Source organism: Amphiprion ocellaris, chromosome 10 (assembly GCF_022539595.1).
Source record: "Amphiprion ocellaris isolate individual 3 ecotype Okinawa chromosome 10, ASM2253959v1, whole genome shotgun sequence".
NCBI lineage: Eukaryota > Metazoa > Chordata > Actinopteri > Pomacentridae > Amphiprion > Amphiprion ocellaris.
The window spans coordinates 4,132,147-4,156,731 of record NC_072775.1 but is presented as its reverse complement, the minus strand read 5'-3'; the positions used below and the strand labels follow the sequence as shown (position 1 = coordinate 4,156,731).

Genomic DNA, 24,585 nt, shown 5'->3' with positions numbered 1-24,585 from the left:
CATGTGAATTACCCCAATAACACAATATGTCCACTGAGTCTGGGTTTCTATTATATCTACGATTAATTTATCCTTTGTTCTTTATGTTTTTATTGATTTCAATTGTCCTCATACACTTCACAGCTTTTATTGAGCATTTTTGCCACCTTTAGTTAAAATTGCATTTTGCAGAAAGCTTTTTTAGTTATTGCCTCATATAAAAATCTTTAAAAATAAGAGTAATAATTAAAAAAAAATAAAAAAGTCATTGGATTGTTGGTTGAAGGATGATGTCAAAACTACAGGATGATAAAGATATTAAGGTGGGTAAGATTAAAACCAGAAGCCAAGAGTCCAATAGGAGGAGAAGAAGAAGCAAAGAGGCGATGCAGGAGGAGGTTTCTGTGACTCATGAAGTGTATAAAAGTGTCAGAGGCTTTTCAGTTTTCAGTCCTCTGTGTAGACACAGTGTATGGGTGCAGACATGTCGAGCAGCAAAATGATGAAAGCAATCAGGGTCAGCGAGTTCGGAGCCCCGTCGGTCCTCAAAATGGCATCTGTGAGCATCCCTCAGCCCGGACCCGGAAAGGTGAGACACTCCACTGATCAGATCACAGAATGAAGTCAAGTCTGTAGTTTTAGTTCCTGAGTAAAGACAAATACTTTATTCAAGGTACCCAGCAAATCAAACATGATCATGCCAGTATTTTAGTATTAAAAAGTGTAAATACAGTATAGTAATAAAAATTATTAATGATTTGCATGTATTGCAAAATGCTAGGTGTGTTTCTGAGCTCACTGTCAGAGGATTATATCAGGGAGAGCCTTATGTCTAATATAACACTAGAATTAATGTGCTACCTGATGAATGACTTTATGACTAGTGCAAAACCAGTGCACATAAATGTCTCTTTGTATTCATTAGGGTCATATTTGTGCAAAAAAAATGACAGCATTTTGAATTTTGACCTGTAATGCAGCTGTTTCCAAAGAAAAGTAGGATAGCAACACATTTAACTACAGATAACACAATATACACTACCAGTCAAAAGTTTGGGCACACCTTCTGATTCAATGTTTTTTATTTTTTTGTATTATTTCCTACATTATAAATCAATACTGAGGATTAACACTTTTTTTGTTTACAACATAATTCCATATGTATTCTTTTATAGTTCTGACGTCTTCAGTAAAATAATTAAACAAAAACCTTTGAATGAGAAGGTGTGTCCAAACTTTTGACTGGTAGTGTATAGTCATATAATGAATCATGTCTGAAAAGATTAGATTTAATTTTACTGTCGTCGCACAGAGCACAAGCACAACGACAACAGAATGTAGTTTAACAGAAACATGGCTGAGAATCAGTGATCTAAGTGCATCTCAGTGGACAAACCTCCCAGCTTTGAGCTTCTGACATTTAAAATCTCTCTTTCTGGCATCTCTGTATGCTGCATTAGTATTTATCACCCACCTAAACCCAGTAAGATTTTTGTTTTAACAGGTTTTTCAGATTATATTTCTTCGATTGTTCTTAATTACGACCGCATTTTTTTGGTTGGTGATTTTAATAATCATGTTGATGACCCTGATGATAGTTTTACATCTGAATTTTTAACTGTATGTGACTCTTTTAATTTAAAACATGTTTAATTTCCCACAAATGAACAAAGCCACACTGTTGACTTAGTTTTTATACTCAGTTTAGATTTGAACACTCCTTTCTTTAGAGAGTTTATCTCTCATCACAAAATAATCACAGAATAAAACATTGTGATAGTGTGATGATTAATAATCGATTATTTAATCACCGCTACCTTTGCCCTGCCCTAAGCACACACCCGACACTACTTGGCTGTAATCTAACTTCTGCTGAGATTCTAATTCCTGTTTTTTTCTGTTGCGAATAACTCAGCATGAGTCAGCATATTGTACACTGCCTGTCTAAATAAAAAAGTCACACACTCTAATATTTTGTTGGACTGCTTTAGCTTTGAGTATGACACTCATTCTTAGTGGCATCATTTCAATAAGCTTCTGCAAAGTCACAGAATTTATTTCTGTCCAGAGCTGCATTCATTTTTCACCAACATCTTACATTGAAATTGGGAGAGTCGAGTCGCTGCACAAGTCTTCTCCAGAGCATCCCAAAGATTCCCAGTGGGGCTGAAGTCTGGACTCCATCTCATGCTCCCTGATCCCCTCATTTTCAATGTGAGCCCATGAATCCTGGCGTCATCATCTTGGAACATGTCTGTGCCATCAAGGAAGAAAAACTCCATTGATGGAAAGACCTGATCATTCAGTATATTCAGGTATCAACTGACCTCATTCTTTGGGAACATAATGTTGCTGAACCTGACCAACCCCAGATCATAACTCTAACCCCCACAGGCTGGTAGACACTAGCCATGATGAGGGCATCACTTCATCTGCCTCTCTTCTTACCCTGATGCCCCCATCACTCTGGAACAGGGTAAATCTGGACTCATTCAGACCACATGACCTTCTTCCATTGCTCCAGAGTCCAATCTTTATGCTACCTAGCAAACTGAAGCCTTTTTTTCTGATAATCCTCACTGATCGGTGGTTTTCTTAGAGCTACAGCTGTTTTGTCCCAATCATTTGAGTTCCCTTCATATTGTTCGTGTGGAAATGTTCTTACTTTCACTATTAAACATAGCCGTGAGTTCTACTGTTGATTTCCTATGATCATCAAAGAGTTTGTTCCAACCAGAAGACGATGGTTCTCCACTATCCTTCAGGTTTAAATGATGTGTTGGACGGTTCTTAACCTGATTTTAGTAGTTTCATGTCCTTAGTTGTTTTCTTTGCATGATGCAGGCCAATAATTTGACCCTTCTGAGACAGATTAACATCCTTTCCATGACCACAGGATATGTCTTCCAACATGGTTGTTTAAGAAATGAGAAGCTCCTCACTGCATCAGCTAGGGTTAAATAAGTTGTCGAAGCTGAAACGTATTCATTCATATCATACAGGCAGTGTATTCGAATACATTATCATCCAACTCCAAAAGCATGTTATCTATTTTGTCTGCTGTATTCTCTTTAATATAATACATGACACACAGCTGTCTTTAATGAATTTATTACTTGTCAGACTCATTGTCTCTTCCTCGGTGTGTCTCTGCTGTAGGTGTTGATTCGTGTTCACGCCTGTGGAGTGAATCCTGTGGAAACTTACATCCGGTCTGGGAACTTTGAGAAACCCCCCCTGCCATATACACCGGGTAGTGATGCAGCAGGAGTGGTGGAGTCTGTTGGAAAGGAAGTCACTTCAGTGAAGGTCAGAGGATAAAACAATGGAGCATATTTGTACACATCAATGAAAGTATCCATATGAACCACCCACAGATGCTGCTGTAGAGTATTTACAACTGGTTTTAGATCAGTCTTCAACTCAGGAAAGTGTGTTTTTAGTTTGATAAGCATCTAGATGTCTGTTAAATCCTGTTCTGTGTGTGTTTTCCAGAAAGGTGATCGTGTTTACACCACAGCCACCGAATCAGGAAGTTATGCAGAATACACAATCGCTGCTGAGGACTGTGTTCACAAGCTGCCTGATGTTTTAGACTTTGCTCAGGGAGCAGCCATTGGGATCCCATATTTCACTGCTTTCAGAGCTCTGGTTCACAAGTAAGATCACATCTGTTCAAGAGGAAATACAAGAAATTATAAAGATCAGTCTGGTGGGTCACAACCAGGAAGTGTGTTAAAAACAACTGAACAAATGACTTATTTATGATACTTGCTCTGTTCTGCAGAGCTCGTGTCAAAGCCGGACAAACCATCCTCATCCATGGAGCCACTGGAGGGGTGAGACTAATGTTCAAGTTTTCTTAAAGATGTTAAAGATGATGTGATGTTTAAAAAAAAAAAAAAAAAAGAGAGTAAACTATGATATACAGACGTGGCTGGAATAACCTCTGAAGGATCCCCTTGACCCCCAAAACACATGTAGTATTCACGAATTACTCAGTTATCCAGAAATTAGCAGTGCTCTAGAGCTGATGTGGCAACAGTTTTAATAAAAGATCAAATGTTTTAACCATTTTAGGCAAAAATGACAAACCTTAGCTGATGCTAACATTTCTAGTTTCCTAGTTTTCTAGGAACTTACTAAGATGTTCAAATTTGACAATGAGACAGAGTCATCATAATAGGTGGAGATTTCTAATAAACAAAAAAGCAAAAGCCTGATTGAAGCCCAATTGAAATGTAACACCATGTACAGGATGCGTTTGAAGGAATAGAAAGGGAAGACATAAAATTACAAACAACAAATCTACAACAAACATCATGTTGTAAATGAAAAACTTAACAAACCAGAAGTTAGAAAGCATTATCATCAAAAGTCTAGGGTGACCATATTTTCATTACCGAAAACCAGGACTCTCAGCCCAGTAATGAGATACTCAAAGTTTACTCAAAGATGCCTTACAATTTCAATACATTTAAACTCTGCCTCCTCTGTATGGATAGAAAGTTGTTTTAAAATCAGATCAGTTGTGTTGGACTAGAGGTTGATATCCCTTCTTGCATACATGAGACACCTAAGACTCTGTGGGATGGTGAAGTGAGTGAGGGCATCTTCTGGGTGATCAAGTGGGTGCCCTCCTTCATCCTTGTTTCGCTGATAGGCCCACGACACCTCCAGAGGGTTCAGCAGTGAATCCCAAGGTCCCAGGTTCACCTCCTAGATGCCGTCTACTCACCTGAAGACCCAGGTGGAGTCCTTTCTCTTCATCCACAGCCACTGATTTCCTTTTCAGCGGCTCTGGAGAGGTCCTTGATCGCCTGCCGGTGAGCCTTCCCACGTACTCCCATCTCTCGGAGAAGCCTGAAGTTGAGGTGGCTATGAATTGTCTGCAGCCTACTTTGAATGGTCGGACCCTCACCTTCCAGCCTTGCTGTCTTGCGTCGGCAGCAAGCTCCGTATACCTCAGCTTCTTGCACTCATAGGCCTCCTCTACTGACCTCTCCCAGGTCACTGTGAGCTCAATGATGTAGACGTGCCTAAGTCAAGATGACCATAGCACTAGGTCTGGTCGCTGGTTGGTAGATGCGATCTCAGGTGGGAAGCAAAGCTTTTGGTCCAGGTCTACCAGCATCCTCCAATCACAAGCCCCTCTTCACTGCCCAGGATCTGGGCAGTGAAGAGGGGCCCACCCAAGAGGACCCTCACCCTCCAAGACAAATGTGGTTTCTTGCCTTCGGCTCGACGCAGGTGGAAGGGCATTAACACTAACGTGCTGCGTCTCCAGCACTAGTGCCAGACACTTCAGCACCTGATTGTGCCGCCAGGTGTAACAGCCTTGAGCGAGGCTCGTCTTGCAGCCCACTAAGATGTGTCTACCTATAACCAAAGACACAAATTCAGACAGGCTTCTCAGAGGTTACTCAACATGTTTTTTTATGACAAGTTTCAAAAATAAGGAATGAAATAATGATAAAAATAATGTCTCTTCACTATTAGAAAAAAACCCTCTGCCACATTAGCAATGCAACTTTAACAAAAACAGCTCACATGCAGCACCACAAATCAACATCTCTCTTTTCACCTTAAGTCTGAACAAAAGAACTCAAAAGTACTGCATTAAAAAGAAGACATGATGAATGTTTTTGAGCTATGTTCTGGGAAACAGAATGTTTGGTCACCCTAAAAAAGTCACTTTAGCAATGCTAGCACAACATTATTTAAGCCATATCCACCAAGGCACTTGTAAACAATGAAGATAATGACATATACATTAACATCACAAGGCAAAAACGGCAATTTTTACCAAGGTTTCTAGATATCTTCGTCCTGTAAGTTTTCCCTTTGTGTTTGCATATGAACAAAAGACCAAAAACATGTTTTCAAGACAACTTGTGTACTAGTGAACGCAGCCGTGAGGTTGGCTGTTAATCAAACCTTGTGTCAGTTACGTAGCAATCTAAAAGGAAACAGCAACTGACTAATAAATAACTTCATCCTTGCATTACTTTATATCACTCAGCTTACTGTTTCACATGTATCATTTTGAAAAAATCCCAGGTTTACAGTCTGTGTCCTTAAAAAATGACCTTATACTCAGCAATTCTACGGCAGAGACGAAATTATGCTCTAAAATCCAATATTTTCTTCATCTCATAGGTGGGTATCGCTACCTGCCAGCTCGCTCGTGCTATGGGCCTCAAAGTTCTGGGAACAGCAGGGACTCCAGACGGGATGAAGCTGATTACCAAGAATGGAGCTCACCTGGCTTTCAATCACAGAGAAAAAGGATACACTGATAAAATCATGGTAACCACACACATATAGCAGGAGGATCGGCAGGAAAAGCCCTTTGAAACAGTGGTTTTAAACAAATATGGACTCTGTGTGTTTGTGTTTTCCAGGCAGCCACAGGTGGCAAAGGTGTAGATGTCATTATGGAGATGCTGGCAAATGTCAACCTCAATAAAGATGTGGAGATGGTGGCCAAAAGAGGACGTATTGTGGTCAGTAGGACTCTATGATCTCAAACAACAGAATGTGTGCTTAAAATGGTATAACAATGACAGAAGCATTGCAGCAATGGTTTGAATTAGAAGTCATGCAAAGATAAAAAGTTCAGGCAGATTTGTCGTGAAACAGACTTTCCTTCATTTCTAAATTCAACAAATACTTTATTTCTTCATCTCTTATGTCTCTACTTTGTCTTTCCTCTGTAGATTATTGGCTCCAGAGGTACCATCGACATCAACGGTTGGGATATCATGGCTAAAGAGGCCATAATCGTGGGAGTGTTCATTTTCTACGCTACACTGGTACGAAACAGTGACAATTATGTATAACTACATGCAAATGAAAAATAAATTGGACTTAAAGAAACACCCGCATGCACCAGTCAGTTACAGCAATGATATCACAGTCAACAGTTATTCACATGCATCCAATTTACTTAAATACATCCTGATAATATTTCCCATTCAGTAATTTCTCCCTCCCCGTTCTTCTCTCAGGAGCAGAACAAAGAGTGTGAAGAGTACCTCTTTTCAGGGATGGAGGCTGGTTGGCTGCGTCCACTCGTTGGTCCTAAGTATACGCTGGACAAAGCTGCCCAGGCCCACAAAGACATCATCGAGTCCTCCGGGGCTGCTGGGAAGATGATCCTGACCATGTGATGACAGCAACATACCACAGGTCACAGAGTGGCTGTTTTTAAAAGGTAGAGTCTGAAGGTGCAACAAAACTGGTTCATAAAGCTTTGCTCTGAAATCATGTCTGATTATTTTGGCTGTAGAAGGGAAATGTGCTTGCACACTATCTTCAAGTTTACCAATGGTGATAATTATATGTGCTAATATGAGGATCATTTCAAGATACAAATGATAGTTTTAAGGATGTTTTCCATCCAAAATACTACTCTGTCCTGTAATTCAACCTGGTTGCTATGGGGTACATGATGAGCAAATTGTGTAATTAGCATAATTAGGTCATTTTCAGGTAAAACTATGATGCAATCCAATGCTATGGTCTTTGTAGTCATGAACTTTCAAGACACAAACACATCAGCAAGCTTTTGTTTTGTTAATCAAATAAAACACTGTTATTACATTCAGTATTCCTGTTGTGATTCTTGTCCATCCTGACCATAGATGTTGGTCTATTCAGTTCTTGTCCTGTTGAGTAGAAAACAAGGGTCCTACAACCACAGTCCTGAAAATGAGCTCTGACATCCCAGCGGCTGCATAGTTTGTCACAGGGAATCGGAGACCCAGGCATAGACAGAAATATCAGCACACTAAAAATGCAATTACAAGGAATTTATTACAAGATGCAAGTAATCAACAGCTCTGGAGGAAGAGAGGGGAAGGTGAATGAACTAAGGGAATGGTAGAAAAAAAACTGAACACTAGAGGGCAGAGTAGAGAAAATAAGGCTAAGGGAAGCTAAGAACAGAACTACAGCTATGGAAGACGAACAGGACTGAAACGCTAACAGGCTAAAAAACAAACTCAAGACAAGATAACAGAGGAGGGGAAGCTAGTCAGGGCTAAGTACAACCAAGTTAGGAAAGCTGAAGAGCAGGGGCTGTCATAAGAAACATAAACCTACTAAGATACCGCTAAGGTGGTTGTAAATTATCCAACCCCAACATGGCAAAGAGTCACCAAAAAAAACTATGAATATTAACTCAGATACGGAACGCCAATGAGGCAAAGAGCAAACAAATCCAACTGCATACAAACCTAACCTGAACACTCAATTGTCAACTTAACTCGGGGCAGCCTGCCTGAGAGAGAGTCAGGGATATGTGGAGAGAGACTTGGATGATGTTTTCACTGAGACAATCCTGACAATAGTCACAACCAGAGAACATTTGATCTGTTTCACAAGCTGTAAAACCAGTAAATAAATGAAGCCTAATCTTTGTCAGTACCGTAAGTCATCATCATCTTATCATCGTGTCATTGTTCATGATGGGTTGGTGCCAATATTTAGTTTTAGAGCTGATAGCAGTGATGAGGGAAATATACTTATGCATCCTGAACTAAAACTTAAGAAGATATAAAAAACAAGGCCACTGTACAAAAATCTTATACAAAAACACAATAAAAAATATATTTAAAGTAAACTTTTCATTGGATAGTTAATTGAGCAACAATTTCAAAACTACAGGATACACATCCAAAGGTGGGAGTTGTCTCCAAGTTCATTTACAAACCGACCAGCAGAGGGTGCTGCTACACAACTGGAAGTGGAAGCCAAAAGTCCAATGGAAGAAGAAAAAGAAGAGGTGAAAGAAGAGGTTAGGATTAGGATGGGTTAGGGTTAGGGGACATTAGCACATGTCTGAAACAGACATGTTGAAACTGGCATAAATATTTGCCCTAATTTTTAGGGTTAGATTAGGGGAAATAATACACTGATTACTCAAAAAAACAACAATATTTGGAGTCCACTGAGTTTGGGTTTCTATTTTGTTTACCTTTAATGTATCCTTTGTTCTTTACCTTTTTTCTTTCTCATTGCATTTGTATTCATTTCAATTGTCCTCATATGCTTCAGAGCTTTTATTGAGCTTTTTTTGCTACGCTTGGTTAAAATTGTATTTTGCAGAAAGCCTTTTAAGTTTTTGCCTCATACAAAAATCTTTAAAAGCAATAAAAATAATTTTAAAATAAAAAAGTGACTTTGCATTGTTGGTTGAAGGGTGATGTCAAAACTACAGGATGATAAAGATATATAGTTGGGAGTGTCTCTATTTATATCCATAAATCTGAGCATAAAATTGATTGGTATATTTCACAGAAATCATTTTATGTCTCATTTAAACATTCGCCAAACATAAGCCGTTTATTCTGGCCAGATCCTGTGAAAAACTAAAAATTCTGCACTCCTCAACACAACAGATGAGCAGCTGATAACTGAGATAACTGAAAACCAGCAAACTTGACAAAAACTCAGGAAGTTTTTGGTTGAACTGCAGGAAGTGTTTACGCAGAGCAGAAGTGAGACGAATATTAAAGCCAATTAAAATATCTGTAGAAGTTAAATATCTGTAGTGTGCAGAGTCTTTATTTTTTCCAGTATTGGTAACACCTCTGGGCACAGAATATAGTACATTTAATTACATGTTTTTATTTTTCATTTTTTTTAAAGTAATAAACATATTCAACTTTTGTTTTGTCTTCTTTAATTATTTAGTGAATTCTAAGAGCATATCTTTGAGATCTTTCTCTGCCTTCATGGTTGTTCTGTTTCCATAGAAGTGCATGATTTTATATTGCAGTGAAAAATGAGCCACAGTGAGTAAAAATGCAATAAAAACTCAGAGGGTTAATCTGGACTTTTTCCACTTTAACCCAATAAATAACCAAACTAGACTGCTTCATTTTTCCACTGCTGATCTTTGCGTCCCTTAAATGCTTCATGGTTGAAATGACAAATATCCTACATTATAATTATTCAGTTCAGTTTCTTTCTTCCTTTTATTTTTTGGGCACGTTTGTGTCTTGCTGACACTTTAATAACCACTGAACACAATTACTACAACAATAACTGGTTGGATTGCCATCAGGTACTGAACAGGAATTACCATAATCCTGTCATATTCTACCTTTCTTTAAGAATCTATTTGTCACAGTTTACAAATCATCAAGATTAGAAAAAAAATACTACAAAAGTTTTTATGCACACAATAAAGTGTTCAGTACTTCTTAAAAGTGTGGGAAAAGTTCATTATGTTGGTTTTTTAACTTTCAGAGCAGGAGTTCAGCTAAAAAAGGTGTGTGAGTGGACAACAACCTGAAGCTGTGTTTTAATGTGATGTGAAAGTTATTGATCAGGTGAAGGGATCCATGACAACCCCGACTTAATATCTGTTCGTGGACCTGATTGCTCCTTCACGGGACAAAAGAGCTGCATGTTTTCACTATCATTGATGAGGATGGGGGAGGTGGCGCTGAGATGTGACCTACAATGAATTCTGTATTCACTCTTTTATTCAACCCTCTGAAGCCTAAAACTGCTGTTCCACCGCTGCTGCTGTGACCTGCTATGCTCCACCTGTCCACTCAGCGGCTGTTCCTCCGATGCTGCCTCCTGCTCTGCTCCACCCAGCGGCTGTGTCACCCTTAGCTGCTGTCTCCTGCTCTGCTCCACCTGGCGGCTGTTCCACTTCCGCTGCTGCCTCCGGCTTTGCTGCTCCACCTGTCCACTCAGACGCAGTTCCACTGCTGCTGCCTCCTGCTCTGCTCCACCCAAATGCTGTTCCACCTCCACTGCTGCATCCCGCTCTGCTCCACCCAGCGGCTGCTCCACCTCTCCAATCAGGGGCTGTTCAACCGCTGCTGCTGTGACCTGCTCTGCTCCACCTGTCCACTCAGCGGCTGTTCCACCGCTGCTGCATCCTGCTCTGCTCCATCCGGCTGCTGTTCCACCTTTCCACCCAGCTTCTGATCGACCTCCACTGCTGCATCCTGCTCTGCTCCAACCGGCGGCTGTTCCACCTCCACTGCTCCACCCGGCGACTGTTCCACCTCCGCTCCTGCCTCCTGCTCTGCTCCACCCGGCGGCTGTTCCACCTCTGCTGCTGCATCCTGCTGTGCTCCACCCGGCGGCTGTCCCACCTCCGCTGCTGCATCCTGCTCTGGTCCACCCGGCGGCTGCTCCACCTCCGATCCTGCCTCCTGCTCTGCTCCAGCCGGCGGCTGCTCCACCTCCGATGCTGCATCCTGCTCTGCTACACCTGGAGGCTGTCCCACCTCCGCTGCTGCATCCTGCGATGCTCCACCCGGCGGCTGTTCCATCTCCGCTGCTGCCTCCTGCTTTGCTGCTGAGTAGAGAGTTGGAACAGCAGCCGTGTAGAGCATAGCAGGAGGTAGCAGTGGAGGTGGAACAGCATTCGGGTGGAGCAGAGCAGGAGGTAGCAGCGGCGGAAAAGCTTCTGAGTGGATAGGTGGAGCACCTCAGCTGCTGCATCGGGTTCTTCTCCACACGGCGGCTATCCCACCTCCGCTGCTGCATCCTGCTCTGCTCCACCCAGCGGCTGTCCCACCTCCGCTGCTGCATCCTGCTCTGCTCCACCCGGCGGCTGGTCCACCTCCGATGCTGCATCCTGCTCTGCTCCACCTGGCAGCTTTCCCACCTCCGATGCTGCATCCTGGTCTGCTCCACCCGGCGGCTGTCCCACCTCCGCTTCTGCATCCTGCTCTGCTCCACCCGGCGGCTGTCCCACCTCCGATGCTGCCTCCTGTTCTGCTCCACCCGCAGGCTGTTCCACCTCCGCTGCTGCATCCTGCTCTGCTCCACCCGGCTGCTCTTCCACCTCTCCACTCGGCGGCTGTCCCACCTCCGATGCTGCATCCTGCTCTGCTCCACCCGGCGGCTGTCCCACCTCCGATGCTGCATCCTGGTCTTCTCCACCCGGCGGCCGTCCCACCACCGCTGTTGCATCCTGCTCTGCAAAACCAAGCAGCTGCTCCACCTCTCCACTCAGGGGCTGTTCCACCGATGCTGCTGTGACCTGCTCTGTTCCACCTGTTCACTCAGCGGCTGTTCCACCGCTGCTGCCTCCTGCTCTGCTCCACCCGGCTGCTCTTTCACCTCTCCACTCGACGGCTGTCCCACCTCCGGTGCTGCATCCTGCTCTGCTCCACCCGGCGGCTGTCCCACCTATGATGCTGCATCCTGGTTTTCTCCACCCGGCGGCCGTCCCACCACTGCTGCTGCATCCTGCTCTGCAAAACAAAGTAGCTGCTCCAGCTCTCCACTCAGGGGCTGTTCCACCGATGCTGCTGTGACCTGCTCTGCTCCACCCGGCGGCTGTTCCAGCTCCGCTGCTGCATCCTGCGCTGCTCCACCCGGCGGCTGTTCCAGCTCCGCTGCTGCATCCTGCGCTGCTCCACCCGGCGGCTGTTCCAGCTCCGCTGCTGCATCCTGCGCTGCTCCAACCAGCTGCTGTTCCACCTCTCCACTCGGCGGCTGCACCACCTCCGATGCTGCATCCTTCTCTGCTCCATCCGGCGGCTGTCCCACCTCCGCTGCTGCATCCTGCTCTGGTCCACCCGGAGGCTGTTCCACCTCCGCTGCTGCATCCTGCCCTGTTCCATCCGGCGGCTGCTCCACCTCCGATCCTGCCTCCTGCTCTGCTCCATCCGGCGGCTGTTCCACCTCCGCTGCTGCATCCTGCTCTGCAAAACCAAGCAGCTGTTCCACCTCTCCACTCAGGGGCTGTTCCACCGCTGCTGCTGTGACCTGCTCTGTTCCACCTGTCCACCGCTGCTGCCTCCTGCTCTGCTCCACCCGAATGCTTTCCCACCTCCGCTGCTGCATCCCCCTCTGCTCCACCCGGCGGCTGTTCCAGCTCCGCTGCTGCATCCTGCGCTGCTCCACCCGGCGGCTGTTCCAGCTCCGCTGCTGCATCCTGCGCTGCTCCACCCGGCGGCTGTTCCAGCTCCGCTGCTGCATCCTGCGCTGCTCCAACCGGCTGCTGTTCCACCTCTCCACTCGGCGGCTGTCCCACCTCCGATGCTGCATCCTGCTCTGCTCCACCCGGCGGCTGTCCCACCTATGATGCTGCATCCTGGTCTTCTCCACCCGGCGGCCGTCCCACCACCGCTGCTGCATCCTGCTCTGCAAAACCAAGTAGCTGCTCCAGCTCTCCACTCAGGGGCTGCTCCACCGATGCTGCTGTGACCTGCTCTGCTCCACCCGGCGGCTGTTCCAGCTCCGCTGCTGCATCCTGCGCTGCTCCACCCGGCGGCTGTTCCAGCTCCGCTGCTGCATCCTGCGCTGCTCCACCCGGCGGCTGTTCCAGCTCCGCTGCTGCATCCTGCGCTGCTCCAACCAGCTGCTGTTCCACCTCTCCACTCGGCGGCTGTACCACCTCCGCTGCTGCATCCTGCTCTGCTCCACCCGGCTGCTGTTCCACCTCTCCACTCGGCGGCTGTCCCACCTCCGATGCTGCATCCTGCTCTGCTCCACACGGCGGCTGTCCCACCTCCGATGCTGCATCCTGGTCTGCTCCACCCGGCGGCTGTCCCACCTCCGCTGCTGAATCCTGCTCTGCTCCACCCAGCGGCTGTTCCAGCTCCGCTGCTGCATCCTGCGCTGCTCCACCCGGCGGCTGTTCAAGTTCCGCTGCTGCATCCTGCGCTGCTCCAACCGCCTGCTCTTCCACCTCTCCACTCGGCGGCTGTCCCACCTCTGATGCTGCATCCTGCTCTGCTCCACTCGGCGGCTGTTCCACCTCTCCACTCGGCGGCTGTCCCACCTCCGCTGCTGCATCCTGCTCTGCTCCATCCGGCGGCTGTCCCACCTCCGCTGCTGTTTCCTGCTCTGCTCCACCCGGAGGCTGTTCAACCTCCGCTGCTGCATCCTGCCCTGTTCCACCCGGCGGCTGCTCCACCTCCGACCCTGCCTCCTGCTCTGCTCCATCCGGCGGCTGTTCCAGCTCCGCTGCTGCATCCTGCGCTGATCCACCCGGCGGCTGTTCCAGCTCCGCTGCTGCATCCTGCGCTGCTCCACCCAGCGGCTGTTCCAGCTCCGCTGCTGCATCCTGCGCTGCTCCAACCGGCGGCTGTTCCACCTCTCCACTCGGCGGCTGTCCCACCTCCGCTGCTGCATCCTGCTCTGCTCCACCCGGCGGCTGTCCCACCTCCGCTGCTGCATCCTGCTCTGGTCCACCCGGAGGCTGTTCCACCTCAGCTGCTGCATCCTGCCCTGTTCCACCCGGCGGCTGCTCCACCTCCGATGCTGCATCCTGCTCTGCTCCACCCGGCGGCTGTCCCACCTCCGATGCTGCATCCTGGTCTTCTCCACCCGGCGGCTGTCCCACCTCCGCTGCTGAATCCTGCTCTGCTCCACCCGGCGGCTGTTCCAGCTCCGCTGCTGCATCCTGCGCTGCTCCACCCGGCGGCTGTTCCAGCTCCACTGCTGCATCCTGCGCTGCTCCAACCGGCTGCTGTTTCACCTCTACAGTCGGCGGCTGTCCCACCTCTGATGCTGCATCCTGCTCTGCTCCACTCGGCGGCTGTTCCACCTCTCCACTCGGCGGCTGTCCCACCTCCGTTGCTGCATCCTGCTCTGCTCCATCCGGCGGCTGTCCCACCTCCACTGCTGTTTCCTGCTCTGCTCCACCCGGAGGCTGTTCCACCTCCGCTGCTGCATCCTGCCCTGTTCCACCCGGCGGCTGCTCCACCTCCGACCCTGCCTCCTGCTCTGCTCCATCCGGCGGCTGTTCCAGCTCCGCTGCTGCATCCTGCGCTGATCCACCCGGCGGCTGTTCCAGCTCCGCTGCTGCATCCTGCGCTGCTCCACCCAGCGGCTGTTCCAGCTCCGCTGCTGCATCCTGCGCTGCTCCAACCGGCGGCTGTTCCACCTCTCCACTCGGCGGCTGTCCCACCTCCGCTGCTGCATCCTGCTCTGCTCCACCCGGCGGCTGTCCCACCTCCGCTGCTGCATCCTGCTCTGGTCCACCCGGAGGCTGTTCCACCTCAGCTGCTGCATCCTGCCCTGTTCCACCCGGCGGCTGCTCCACCTCCGATGCTGCATCCTGCTCTGCTCCACCCGGCGGCTGTCCCACCTCCGATGCTGCATCCTGGTCTTCTACACCCGGCGGCTGTCCCACCTCCGCTGCTGAATCCTGCTCTGCTCCACCCGGCGGCTGTTCCAGCTCCGCTGCTACATCCTGCGCTGCTCCACCCGGCGGCTGTTCCAGCTCCACTGCTGCATCCTGCGCTGCTCCAACCGGCTGCTGTTCCACCTCTCCACTCGGCGGCTGTCCCACCTCTGATGCTGCATCCTGCTCTGCTCCACCCGGCGGCTGTCCCACCTCCGCTGCTGCATCCTGCTCTGGTCCACCCGGAGGCTGTTCCACCTCAGCTGCTGCATCCTGCCCTGTTCCACCCGGCGGCTGCTCCACCTCCGATGCTGCATCCTGCTCTGCTCCACCCGGCGGCTGTCCCACCTCCGATGCTGCATCCTGGTCTTCTACACCCGGCGGCTGTCCCACCTCCGCTGCTGAATCCTGCTCTGCTCCACCCGGCGGCTGTTCCAGCTCCGCTGCTACATCCTGCGCTGCTCCACCCGGCGGCTGTTCCAGCTCCACTGCTGCATCCTGCGCTGCTCCAACCGGCTGCTGTTCCACCTCTCCACTCGGCGGCTGTCCCACCTCTGATGCTGCATCCTGCTCTGCTCCACTCGGCGGCTGTTCCACCTCTCCACTTGGCGGCTGTCCCACCTCCGCTGCTGCATCCTGCTCTGCTCCATCCGGCGGCTGTCCCACCTCCGCTGCTGTTTCCTGCTCTGCTCCACCCGGAGGCTGTTCCACCTCCGCTGCTGCATCCTGCCCTGTTCCACCCGGCGGCTGCTACACCTCCGATCCTGCCTCCTGCTCTGCTCCACCCGGCGGCTGTTCCACCTCCGCTGCTGCATCCTGCTCTGCTCCACCCGGCGGCTGTTCCAGCTCCGCTGCTACATCCTGTTCTGCTCCACACGGTGGTTGTCCCAACTCCGCTGCTGCCTCCTGCTGTGGTCCACCCGGAGGCTGTCCCACCTCCGCTGCTGCCTCCTGCTCTGCTCCACCCGGCGGCTGTCCCACCTCCGCTGCTGCATCCTTTTCTGCTCCAACCGCAGGCTGTGTCACCCTTACCTGCTACCGCTTGCTCTGCTCCACCCGGCGGCTGTTCCACCTCTGCTGCTGCATCCTGCTCTGCTCCACCCAGCCGCTGTTCCAGCTCCGCTGCTGCATCCTGCGCTGCTCCACCCGGCTGCTCTTCCACCTCTCCACTCGGCGGCTGTCCCACCTCCGATGCTGCATCCTGCTCTGCTCCACCCGGCGGCTGTCCCACCTATGATGCTGCATCCTGGTCTTCTCCACCCGGCGGCCGTCCCACCACCGCTGCTGCATCCTGCTCTGCAAAACCAAGTAGCTGCTCCAGCTCTCCACTCGGGCTGTTCCACCGATGCTGCTGTGACCTGCTCTGTTCCACCTGTCCACTCAGCGGCTGTTCCACCGCTGCTGCCTCCTGCTCTGCTCCACCCGGCGGCTGTCCCACCTCCGCTGCTGCATCCTTTTCTTCTTCACCCGCAGGCTGTGTCACCCTTACCTGCTACCGCTTGCTGTGCTCCACCCGGCGGCTGTTCCACCTCCGCTGCTGCATCCTGCTCTGCTCCACCCGGCCGCTGTTCCAGCTCCGCTGCTGCATCCTGCGCTGCTCCACCCGGCTGCTGTTCCACCTCTCCACTCGGCGGCTGTCCCAGCTCCGATGCTGCATCCTGCTCTGCTCCACCCGGCGGCTGTCCCACCTCCGATGCTGCATCCTGGTCTGCTCCACCCGGCGGCTGTCCCACCTCCGCTGCTGAATCCTGCTCTGCTCCACCCGGCGGCTGTTCCAGCTCCGCTGCTGAATCCTGCGCTGCTCCACCCGGCGGCTGTTCCAGCTCCGCTGCTGCATCCTGCGCTGCTCCAACCGGCTACTGTTCCACCTCTACACTCGGCGGCTGTCCAGCCTCTGATGCTGCATCCTGCTCTGCTCCACTCGGCGGCTGTTCCACCGCTGCTGCCTCCTGCTCTGCTCCACCCGGCTGCTCTTCCACCTTTCCACTCGGCGGCTGTCCCACCTCCGATGCTGCATCCTGCTCTGCTCCACCCGGCGGGTGTCCCACCTCCGCTGCTGCATCCTGCTCTGCAAAACCAAGTAGCTGTTCCACCTCTCCACTCAGGGGCTGTTCCAACGATGCTGCTGTGACCTGCTCTGCTCCACCCGGCGGCTGTTCCAGCTCCGCTGCTGCATCCTGCGCTGCTCCACTCGGCGGCTGTTCCAGCTCCGCTGCTGCATCCTGCACTGATCCACCCGGCGGCTGTTCCAGCTCCGCTGCTGCATCCTGCGCTGCTCCACCCAGCGGCTGTTCCAGCTCCGCTGCTGCATCCTGCGCTGCTCCAACCGGCTGCTGTTCCACCTCTCCACTCGGCGGCTGTCCCACCTGCGATGCTGCATCCTGCTCTGCTCCACCCGGCGGCTGTCCCACCTCCGCTGCTGCATCCTACTCTGGTCCACCCGGAGGCTGTCCCACCTCCGCTGCTGCATCCTGCTCTGCTCCACCCGGCGGCTGTCCCACCTCCGGCTGCTGCTCGCCCGGCACTGTCCCACCTCCGCTGCTGCATCCTGCTCTGCTCCACCCGGCGGCTGTCCCACCTATGATGCTGCATCCTGGTCTTCTCCACCCAGCGGCCGTCCCACCACCGCTGCTGCATCCTGCTCTGCAAAACCAAGTAGCTGCTCCAGCTCTCCACTCGGGCTGTTCCACCGATGCGGCTGTGACCTGCTCTGCTCCACCCGGCGGCTGTTCCAGTTCCGCTGCTGCATCCTGCGCTGCTCCACCCGGCGGCTGTTCCAGCTCCGCTGCTGCATCCTGCGCTGCTCCACCCGGCTGCTGTTCCACCTCTCCACTCGGCGGCTGTCCCACCTCCGATGCTGCATCCTGCTCTGCTCCACCCGGCGGCTGTCCCACCTCCGATGCTGCATCCTGGTCTGCTCCACCCGGCGGCTGTCCCACCTCCGCTGCTGAATCCTGTTCTGCTCCACCCGGCGGCTGTCCCACCTCCGCTGCTGCATCCTGCTCTGCTCCATCCGGCGGCTGTCCCACCTCCGCTGCTGCATCCTGCACTGATCCACCCGGCGGCTGTTCCAGCTCCGCTGCTGCATCCTGCGCTGCTCCACCCGGCGGCTGTTCCAGCTCCGCTGCTGCATCCTGCGCTGCTCCACCCAGCGGCTGTTCCAGCTCCCCTGCTGCATCCTGCGCTGCTCCAACCGGCTGCTGTTCCACCTCTCCACTCGGCGGCTGTCCCACCTCCGATGCTGCATCCTGCTCTGGTCCACCCGCAGGCTGTCCCACCTCCGCTGCTGCATCCTGCTCTGCTCCATCCGGCGGCTGTCCCACCTCCGCTGCTGCATCCTGCTCTGGTCCACCCGGCGGCTGCTCCACCTCCGATCCTGCCTCCTGCTCTGCTCGGCCCGGCGGCTGTCCCACCTCCGATGCTGCATCCTGGTCTTCTCCACCCGGCGGCCGTCCCACCACCGCTGTTGCATCCTGCTCTGCAAAACCAAGCAGCTGCTCCACCTCTTCACTCAGGGGCTGTTCCACCGATGCTGCTGTGACCTGCTCTGTTCCACCTGTCCACTCAGGGGCTGTTCCACCGCTGCTGCCTCCTGCTCTGCTCCACCCGGCTGCTCTTCCACCTCTCCACTCGGCGGCTGTCCCACCTCCGATGCTGCATCCTGCTCTGCTCCACCCGGCGGCTGTCCCACCTATGATGCTGCATCCTGGTCTTCTCCACCCGGCGGCCGTCCCACCACCGCTGCTGCATCCTGCTCTGCAAAACCAAGTAGCTGCTCCAGCTCTCCACTCGGGCTGTTCCACCGATGCTGCTGTGACCTGCTCTGTTCCACCTGTCCACTCAGCGGCTGTTCCACCGCTGCTGCCTCCTGCTCTGCTCCACCCGGCGGCTGTCCCACCTCCGCTGCTGCATCCTTTTCTGCTCCACCCGCAGGCTGTGTCACCCTTACCTGCTACCGCTTGCTCTGCTCCACCCGGCGGCTGTTCCACCTCCGCTGCTGCATCCTGCTCTGCTCCACCCAGCCGCTGTTCCAGCTCCGCTGCTGCATCCTGCGCTGCTCCACCCGGCTGCTGTTCCACCTCTCCACTCGGCAGCTGTCCCAGCTCCGATGCTGCATCCTGCTCTGCTCCACCCGGCGGCTGTCCCACCTCCGATGCTGCATCCTGGTCTGCTCCACCCGGCGGCTGTTCCAGCTCCGCTGCTGCATCCTGCTCTGCTCCACTCGGCGGCTGTCCCACCTCCGCTGCTGCATCCTGCTCTGCTCCATCCGGCGGCTGTCCCACCTCCGCTGCTGCATCCTGCACTGATCCACCTGGCGGCTGTTCCAGCTCCGCTGCTGCATCCTGCGCTGCTCCACCCGGCGGCTGTTCCAGCTCCGCTGCTGCATCCTGCGCTGCTCCACCCAGCGGCTGTTCCAGCTCCCCTGCTGCATCCTGCGCTGCTCCAACCGGCTGCTGTTCCACCTCTCCACTCGGCGGCTGTCCCACCTCCGATGCTGCATCCTGCTCTGGTCCACCCGCAGGCTGTCCCACCTCCGCTGCTGCATCCTGCTCTGCTCCATCCGGCGGCTGTCCCACCTCCGCTGCTGCATCCTGCTCTGGTCCACCCGGCGGCTGCTCCACCTCCGATCCTGCCTCCTGCTCTGCTCGGCCCGGCGGCTGTCCCACCTCCGATGCTGCATCCTGGTCTTCTCCACCCGGCGGCCGTCCCACCACCGCTGTTGCATCCTGCTCTGCAAAACCAAGCAGCTGCTCCACCTCTTCACTCAGGGGCTGTTCCACCGATGCTGCTGTGACCTGCTCTGTTCCACCTGTCCACTCAGGGGCTGTTCCACCGCTGCTGCCTCCTGCTCTGCTCCACCCGGCTGCTCTTCCACCTCTCCACTCGGCGGCTGTCCCACCTCCGATGCTGCATCCTGCTCTGCTCCACCCGGCGGCTGTCCCACCTATGATGCTGCATCCTGGTCTTCTCCACCCGGCGGCCGTCCCACCACCGCTGCTGCATCCTGCTCTGCAAAACCAAGTAGCTGCTCCAGCTCTCCACTCGGGCTGTTCCACCGATGCTGCTGTGACCTGCTCTGTTCCACCTGTCCACTCAGCGGCTGTTCCACCGCTGCTGCCTCCTGCTCTGCTCCACCCGGCGGCTGTCCCACCTCCGCTGCTGCATCCTTTTCTGCTCCACCCGCAGGCTGTGTCACCCTTACCTGCTACCGCTTGCTCTGCTCCACCCGGCGGCTGTTCCACCTCCGCTGCTGCATCCTGCTCTGCTCCACCCAGCCGCTGTTCCAGCTCCGCTGCTGCATCCTGCGCTGCTCCACCCGGCTGCTGTTCCACCTCTCCACTCGGCAGCTGTCCCAGCTCCGATGCTGCATCCTGCTCTGCTCCACCCGGCGGCTGTCCCACCTCCGATGCTGCATCCTGGTCTGCTCCACCCGGCGGCTGTTCCAGCTCCGCTGCTGCATCCTGCTCTGCTCCACTCGGCGGCTGTCCCACCTCCGCTGCTGCATCCTGCTCTGCTCCATCCGGCGGCTGTCCCACCTCCGCTGCTGCATCCTGCACTGATCCACCTGGCGGCTGTTCCAGCTCCGCTGCTGCATCCTGCGCTGCTCCACCCGGCGGCTGTTCCAGCTCCGCTGCTGCATCCTGCGCTGCTCCACCCAGCGGCTGTTCCAGCTCCCCTGCTGCATCCTGCGCTGCTCCAACCGGCTGCTGTTCCACCTCTCCACTCGGCGGCTGTCCCACCTCCGATGCTGCATCCTGCTCTGGTCCACCCGCAGGCTGTCCCACCTCCGCTGCTGCATCCTGCTCTGCTCCATCCGGCGGCTGTCCCACCTCCGCTGCTGCATCCTGCTCTGGTCCACCCGGCGGCTGCTCCACCTCCGATCCTGCCTCCTGCTCTGCTCGGCCCGGCGGCTGTCCCACCTCCGATGCTGCATCCTGGTCTTCTCCACCCGGCGGCCGTCCCACCACCGCTGTTGCATCCTGCTCTGCAAAACCAAGCAGCTGCTCCACCTCTTCACTCAGGGGCTGTTCCACCGATGCTGCTGTGACCTGCTCTGTTCCACCTGTCCACTCAGGGGCTGTTCCACCGCTGCTGCCTCCTGCTCTGCTCCACCCGGCTGCTCTTCCACCTCTCCACTCGGCGGCTGTCCCACCTCCGATGCTGCATCCTGCTCTGCTCCACCCGGCGGCTGTCCCACCTATGATGCTGCATCCTGGTCTTCTCCACCCGGCGGCCGTCCCACCACCGCTGCTGCATCCTGCTCTGCAAAACCAAGTAGCTGCTCCAGCTCTCCACTCGGGCTGTTCCACCGATGCTGCTGTGACCTGCTCTGTTCCACCTGTCCACTCAGCGGCTGTTCCACCGCTGCTGCCTCCTGCTCTGCTCCACCCGGCGGCTGTCCCACCTCCGCTGCTGCATCCTTTTCTGCTCCACCCGCAGGCTGTGTCACCCTTACCTGCTACCGCTTGCTCTGCTCCACCCGGCGGCTGTTCCACCTCCGCTGCTGCATCCTGCTCTGCTCCACCCAGCCGCTGTTCCAGCTCCGCTGCTGCATCCTGCGCTGCTCCACCCGGCTGCTGTTCCACCTCTCCACTCGGCAGCTGTCCCAGCTCCGATGCTGCATCCTGCTCTGCTCCACCCGGCGGCTGTCCCACCTCCGATGCTGCATCCTGGTCTGCTCCACCCGGCGGCTGTCCCACCTCCGCTGCTGAATCCTGCTCTGCTCCACCCGGCGGCTGTTCCAGCTCCGCTGCTGCATCCTGCGCTGCTCCACCCGGCGGCTGTTCCAGCTCCGCTGCTGCATCCTGCTCTGCTCCACCCGGCGGCTGTCCCACCTCCGATGCTGCCTCCTGCTTTGCTGCTGAGTAGAGAGTTGGAACAATAGCTGTGTAGAGCATAGCAGGAGGTAGCAATGGAGGTGGAACAGCTTTCGGGTGGAGCAGAGCAGGAGGCAGCAGCGGTGGAGAAGCTGCTGAGTGGATAAGTGTATGACCTCCGCTGCTACATCCTGTTCTGCTCCACACGGCGGTTGTTCCACCTCCTCTGCTGCATCGTGTTCTGCTCCACACGGCGGCTGTCCCACCTCCGCTGCAGCCTCCTGCTCTGGTCCACCCGGCGACTTTCCCACCTCCGATGCTGCATCCTGGTCTTCTCCACCCGGCGGCCGTCCCACCTCCGCTGCTACATCCTGTTCTGCTCCACACGGCGACTGTCCCACCTCCGCTGCTACATCCTGTTCTGCTCCACCCGGCGGCTGTCCCACCTCCGCTGCTGCATCCTGCTCTGGTCCACCCGGAGGCTGTTCCACCTCCGCTGCTGCATCCTGCCCTGTTCCACCCGGCGGCTGCTCCACCTCCGATCCTGCCTCCTGCTCTGCTCCATCCGGTGGCTGTTCTACCTCCGCTGCTGCATCGTGCTCTGCAAAACCAAGTAGCTGTTCCACCTCTCCACTCAGGGGCTGTTCCAACGATGCTGCTGTGACCTGCTCTGCTCCACCCGGCGGCTGTTCCAGCTCCGCTGCTGCATCCTGCGCTGCTCCACTCGGCGGCTGTTCCAGCTCCGCTGCTGCATCCTGCACTGATCCACCCGGCGGCTGTTCCACCTCCGCTGCTGCATCCTGCCCTGTTCCACCCGGCGGCTGCTCCACCTCCGATCCTGCCTCCTGCTCTGCTCCATCCGGTGGCTGTTCTACCTCCGCTGCTGCATCGTGCTCTGCAAAACCAAGTAGCTGTTCCACCTCTCCACTCAGGGGCTGTTCCAACGATGCTGCTGTGACCTGCTCTGCTCCACCCGGCGGCTGTTCCAGCTCCGCTGCTGCATCCTGCGCTGCTCCACTCGGCGGCTGTTCCAGCTCCGCTGCTGCATCCTGCACTGATCCACCCGGCGGCTGTTCCAGCTCCGCTGCTGCATCCTGCGCTGCTCCACCCAGCGGCTGTTCCAGCTCCGCTGCTGCATCCTGCGCTGCTCCAACCGGCTGCTGTTCCACCTCTCCACTCGGCGGCTGTCCCACCTCCGATGCTGCATCCTGCTCTGCTCCACCCGGCGGCTGTCCCACCTCCGCTGCTGCATCCTACTCTGGTCCACCCGGAGGCTGTCCCACCTCCGCTGCTGCATCCTGCTCTGCTCCACCCGGCGGCTGTCCCACCTCCGCTGCTGCATCCTGCTCTGCTCCACCCGGCGGCTGTCCCACCTATGATGCTGCATCCTGGTCTTCTCCACCCAGCGGCCGTCCCACCACCGCTGCTGCATCCTGCTCTGCAAAACCAAGTAGCTGCTCCAGCTCTCCACTCGGGCTGTTCCACCGATGCGGCTGTGACCTGCTCTGCTCCACCCGGCGGCTGTTCCAGTTCCGCTGCTGCATCCTGCGCTGCTCCACCCGGCGGCTGTTCCAGCTCCGCTGCTGCATCCTGCGCTGCTCCACCCGGCTGCTGTTCCACCTCTCCACTCGGCGGCTGTCCCACCTCCGATGCTGCATCCTGCTCTGCTCCACCCGGCGGCTGTCCCACCTCCGATGCTGCATCCTGGTCTGCTCCACCCGGCGGCTGTCCCACCTCCGCTGCTGAATCCTGTTCTGCTCCACCCGGCGGCTGTTCCAGCTCCGCTGCTGCATCCTGCTCTGCTCCACTCGGCGGCTGTCCCACCTCCGCTGCTGCATCCTGCTCTGCTCCATCCGGCGGCTGTCCCACCTCCGCTGCTGCATCCTGCACTGATCCACCCGGCGGCTGTTCCAGCTCCGCTGCTGCATCCTGCGCTGCTCCACCCGGCGGCTGTTCCAGCTCCGCTGCTGCATCCTGCGCTGCTCCACCCGGAGGCTGTCCCACCTCCGCTGCTGCATCCTGCTCTGCTCCATCCGGCGGCTGTCCCACCTCCGCTGCTGCATCCTGCTCTGGTCCACCCGGAGGCTGTTCCACCTCCGCTGCTGCATCCTGCCCTGTTCCACCCGGCGGCTGCTCCACCTCCGATCCTGCATCCTGCTATGCTCCATCCGGCGGCTGTCCCACCTCCGCTGCTGCATCCTGCGCTGCTCCACCCGGCCGCTGTTCCAGCTCCGCTGCTGCATCCTGCGCTGCTCCACCCGGCTGCTGTTCCACCTCTCCACTCGGCGGCTGTCCCAGCTCCGATGCTGCATCCTGCTCTGCTCCACCCGGCGGCTGTCCCACCTCCGATGCTGCATCCTGGTCTGCTCCACCCGGCGGCTGTCCCACCTCCGCTGCTGAATCCTGTTCTGCTCCACCCGGCGGCTGTTCCAGCTCCGCTGCTGCATCCTGCTCTGCTCCACTCGGCGGCTGTCCCACCTCCGCTGCTGCATCCTGCTCTGCTCCATCCGGCGGCTGTCCCACCTCCGCTGCTGCATCCTGCACTGATCCACCCGGCGGCTGTTCCAGCTCCGCTGCTGCATCCTGCGCTGCTCCACCCGGCGGCTGTTCCAGCTCCGCTGCTGCATCCTGCGCTGCTCCACCCAGCGGCTGTTCCAGCTCCCCTGCTGCATC

The 24,585-nt window shown here is 54.6% G+C and overlaps 1 protein-coding gene across 1 annotated transcript; it reads left to right on the top strand.

Moving 5' to 3' along the window:
- Window positions 1-412: 412 nt before the first annotated feature.
- Window positions 413-7,591, top strand: LOC111586940 (quinone oxidoreductase-like). Its single transcript, XM_023296781.2, has 8 exons — window positions 413-568; window positions 3,139-3,288; window positions 3,475-3,638; window positions 3,767-3,818; window positions 6,139-6,288; window positions 6,384-6,485; window positions 6,699-6,794; window positions 6,990-7,591. The coding sequence occupies exons 1-8, from the start codon at window positions 452-454 to the stop codon at window positions 7,149-7,151; spliced, it is 993 nt and encodes a 330-aa protein (XP_023152549.2). The 5' UTR covers window positions 413-451; the 3' UTR covers window positions 7,152-7,591.
- The last annotated feature ends 16,994 nt before the right edge of the window (window positions 7,592-24,585 follow it).

Coding starts and splice junctions, on each gene's coding strand:
- LOC111586940 (XM_023296781.2), top strand. CDS start 452: ATGGGTGCAGACATGTCGAGCAGCAAAATGATGAAAGCAATCAGGGTC. Junction 3,819..6,138: donor TCCATGGAGCCACTGGAGGG/GTGAGACTAATG, acceptor TTCATCTCATAG/GTGGGTATCGCTACCTGCCA. Junction 6,289..6,383: donor GATACACTGATAAAATCATG/GTAACCACACAC, acceptor TGTGTTTTCCAG/GCAGCCACAGGTGGCAAAGG.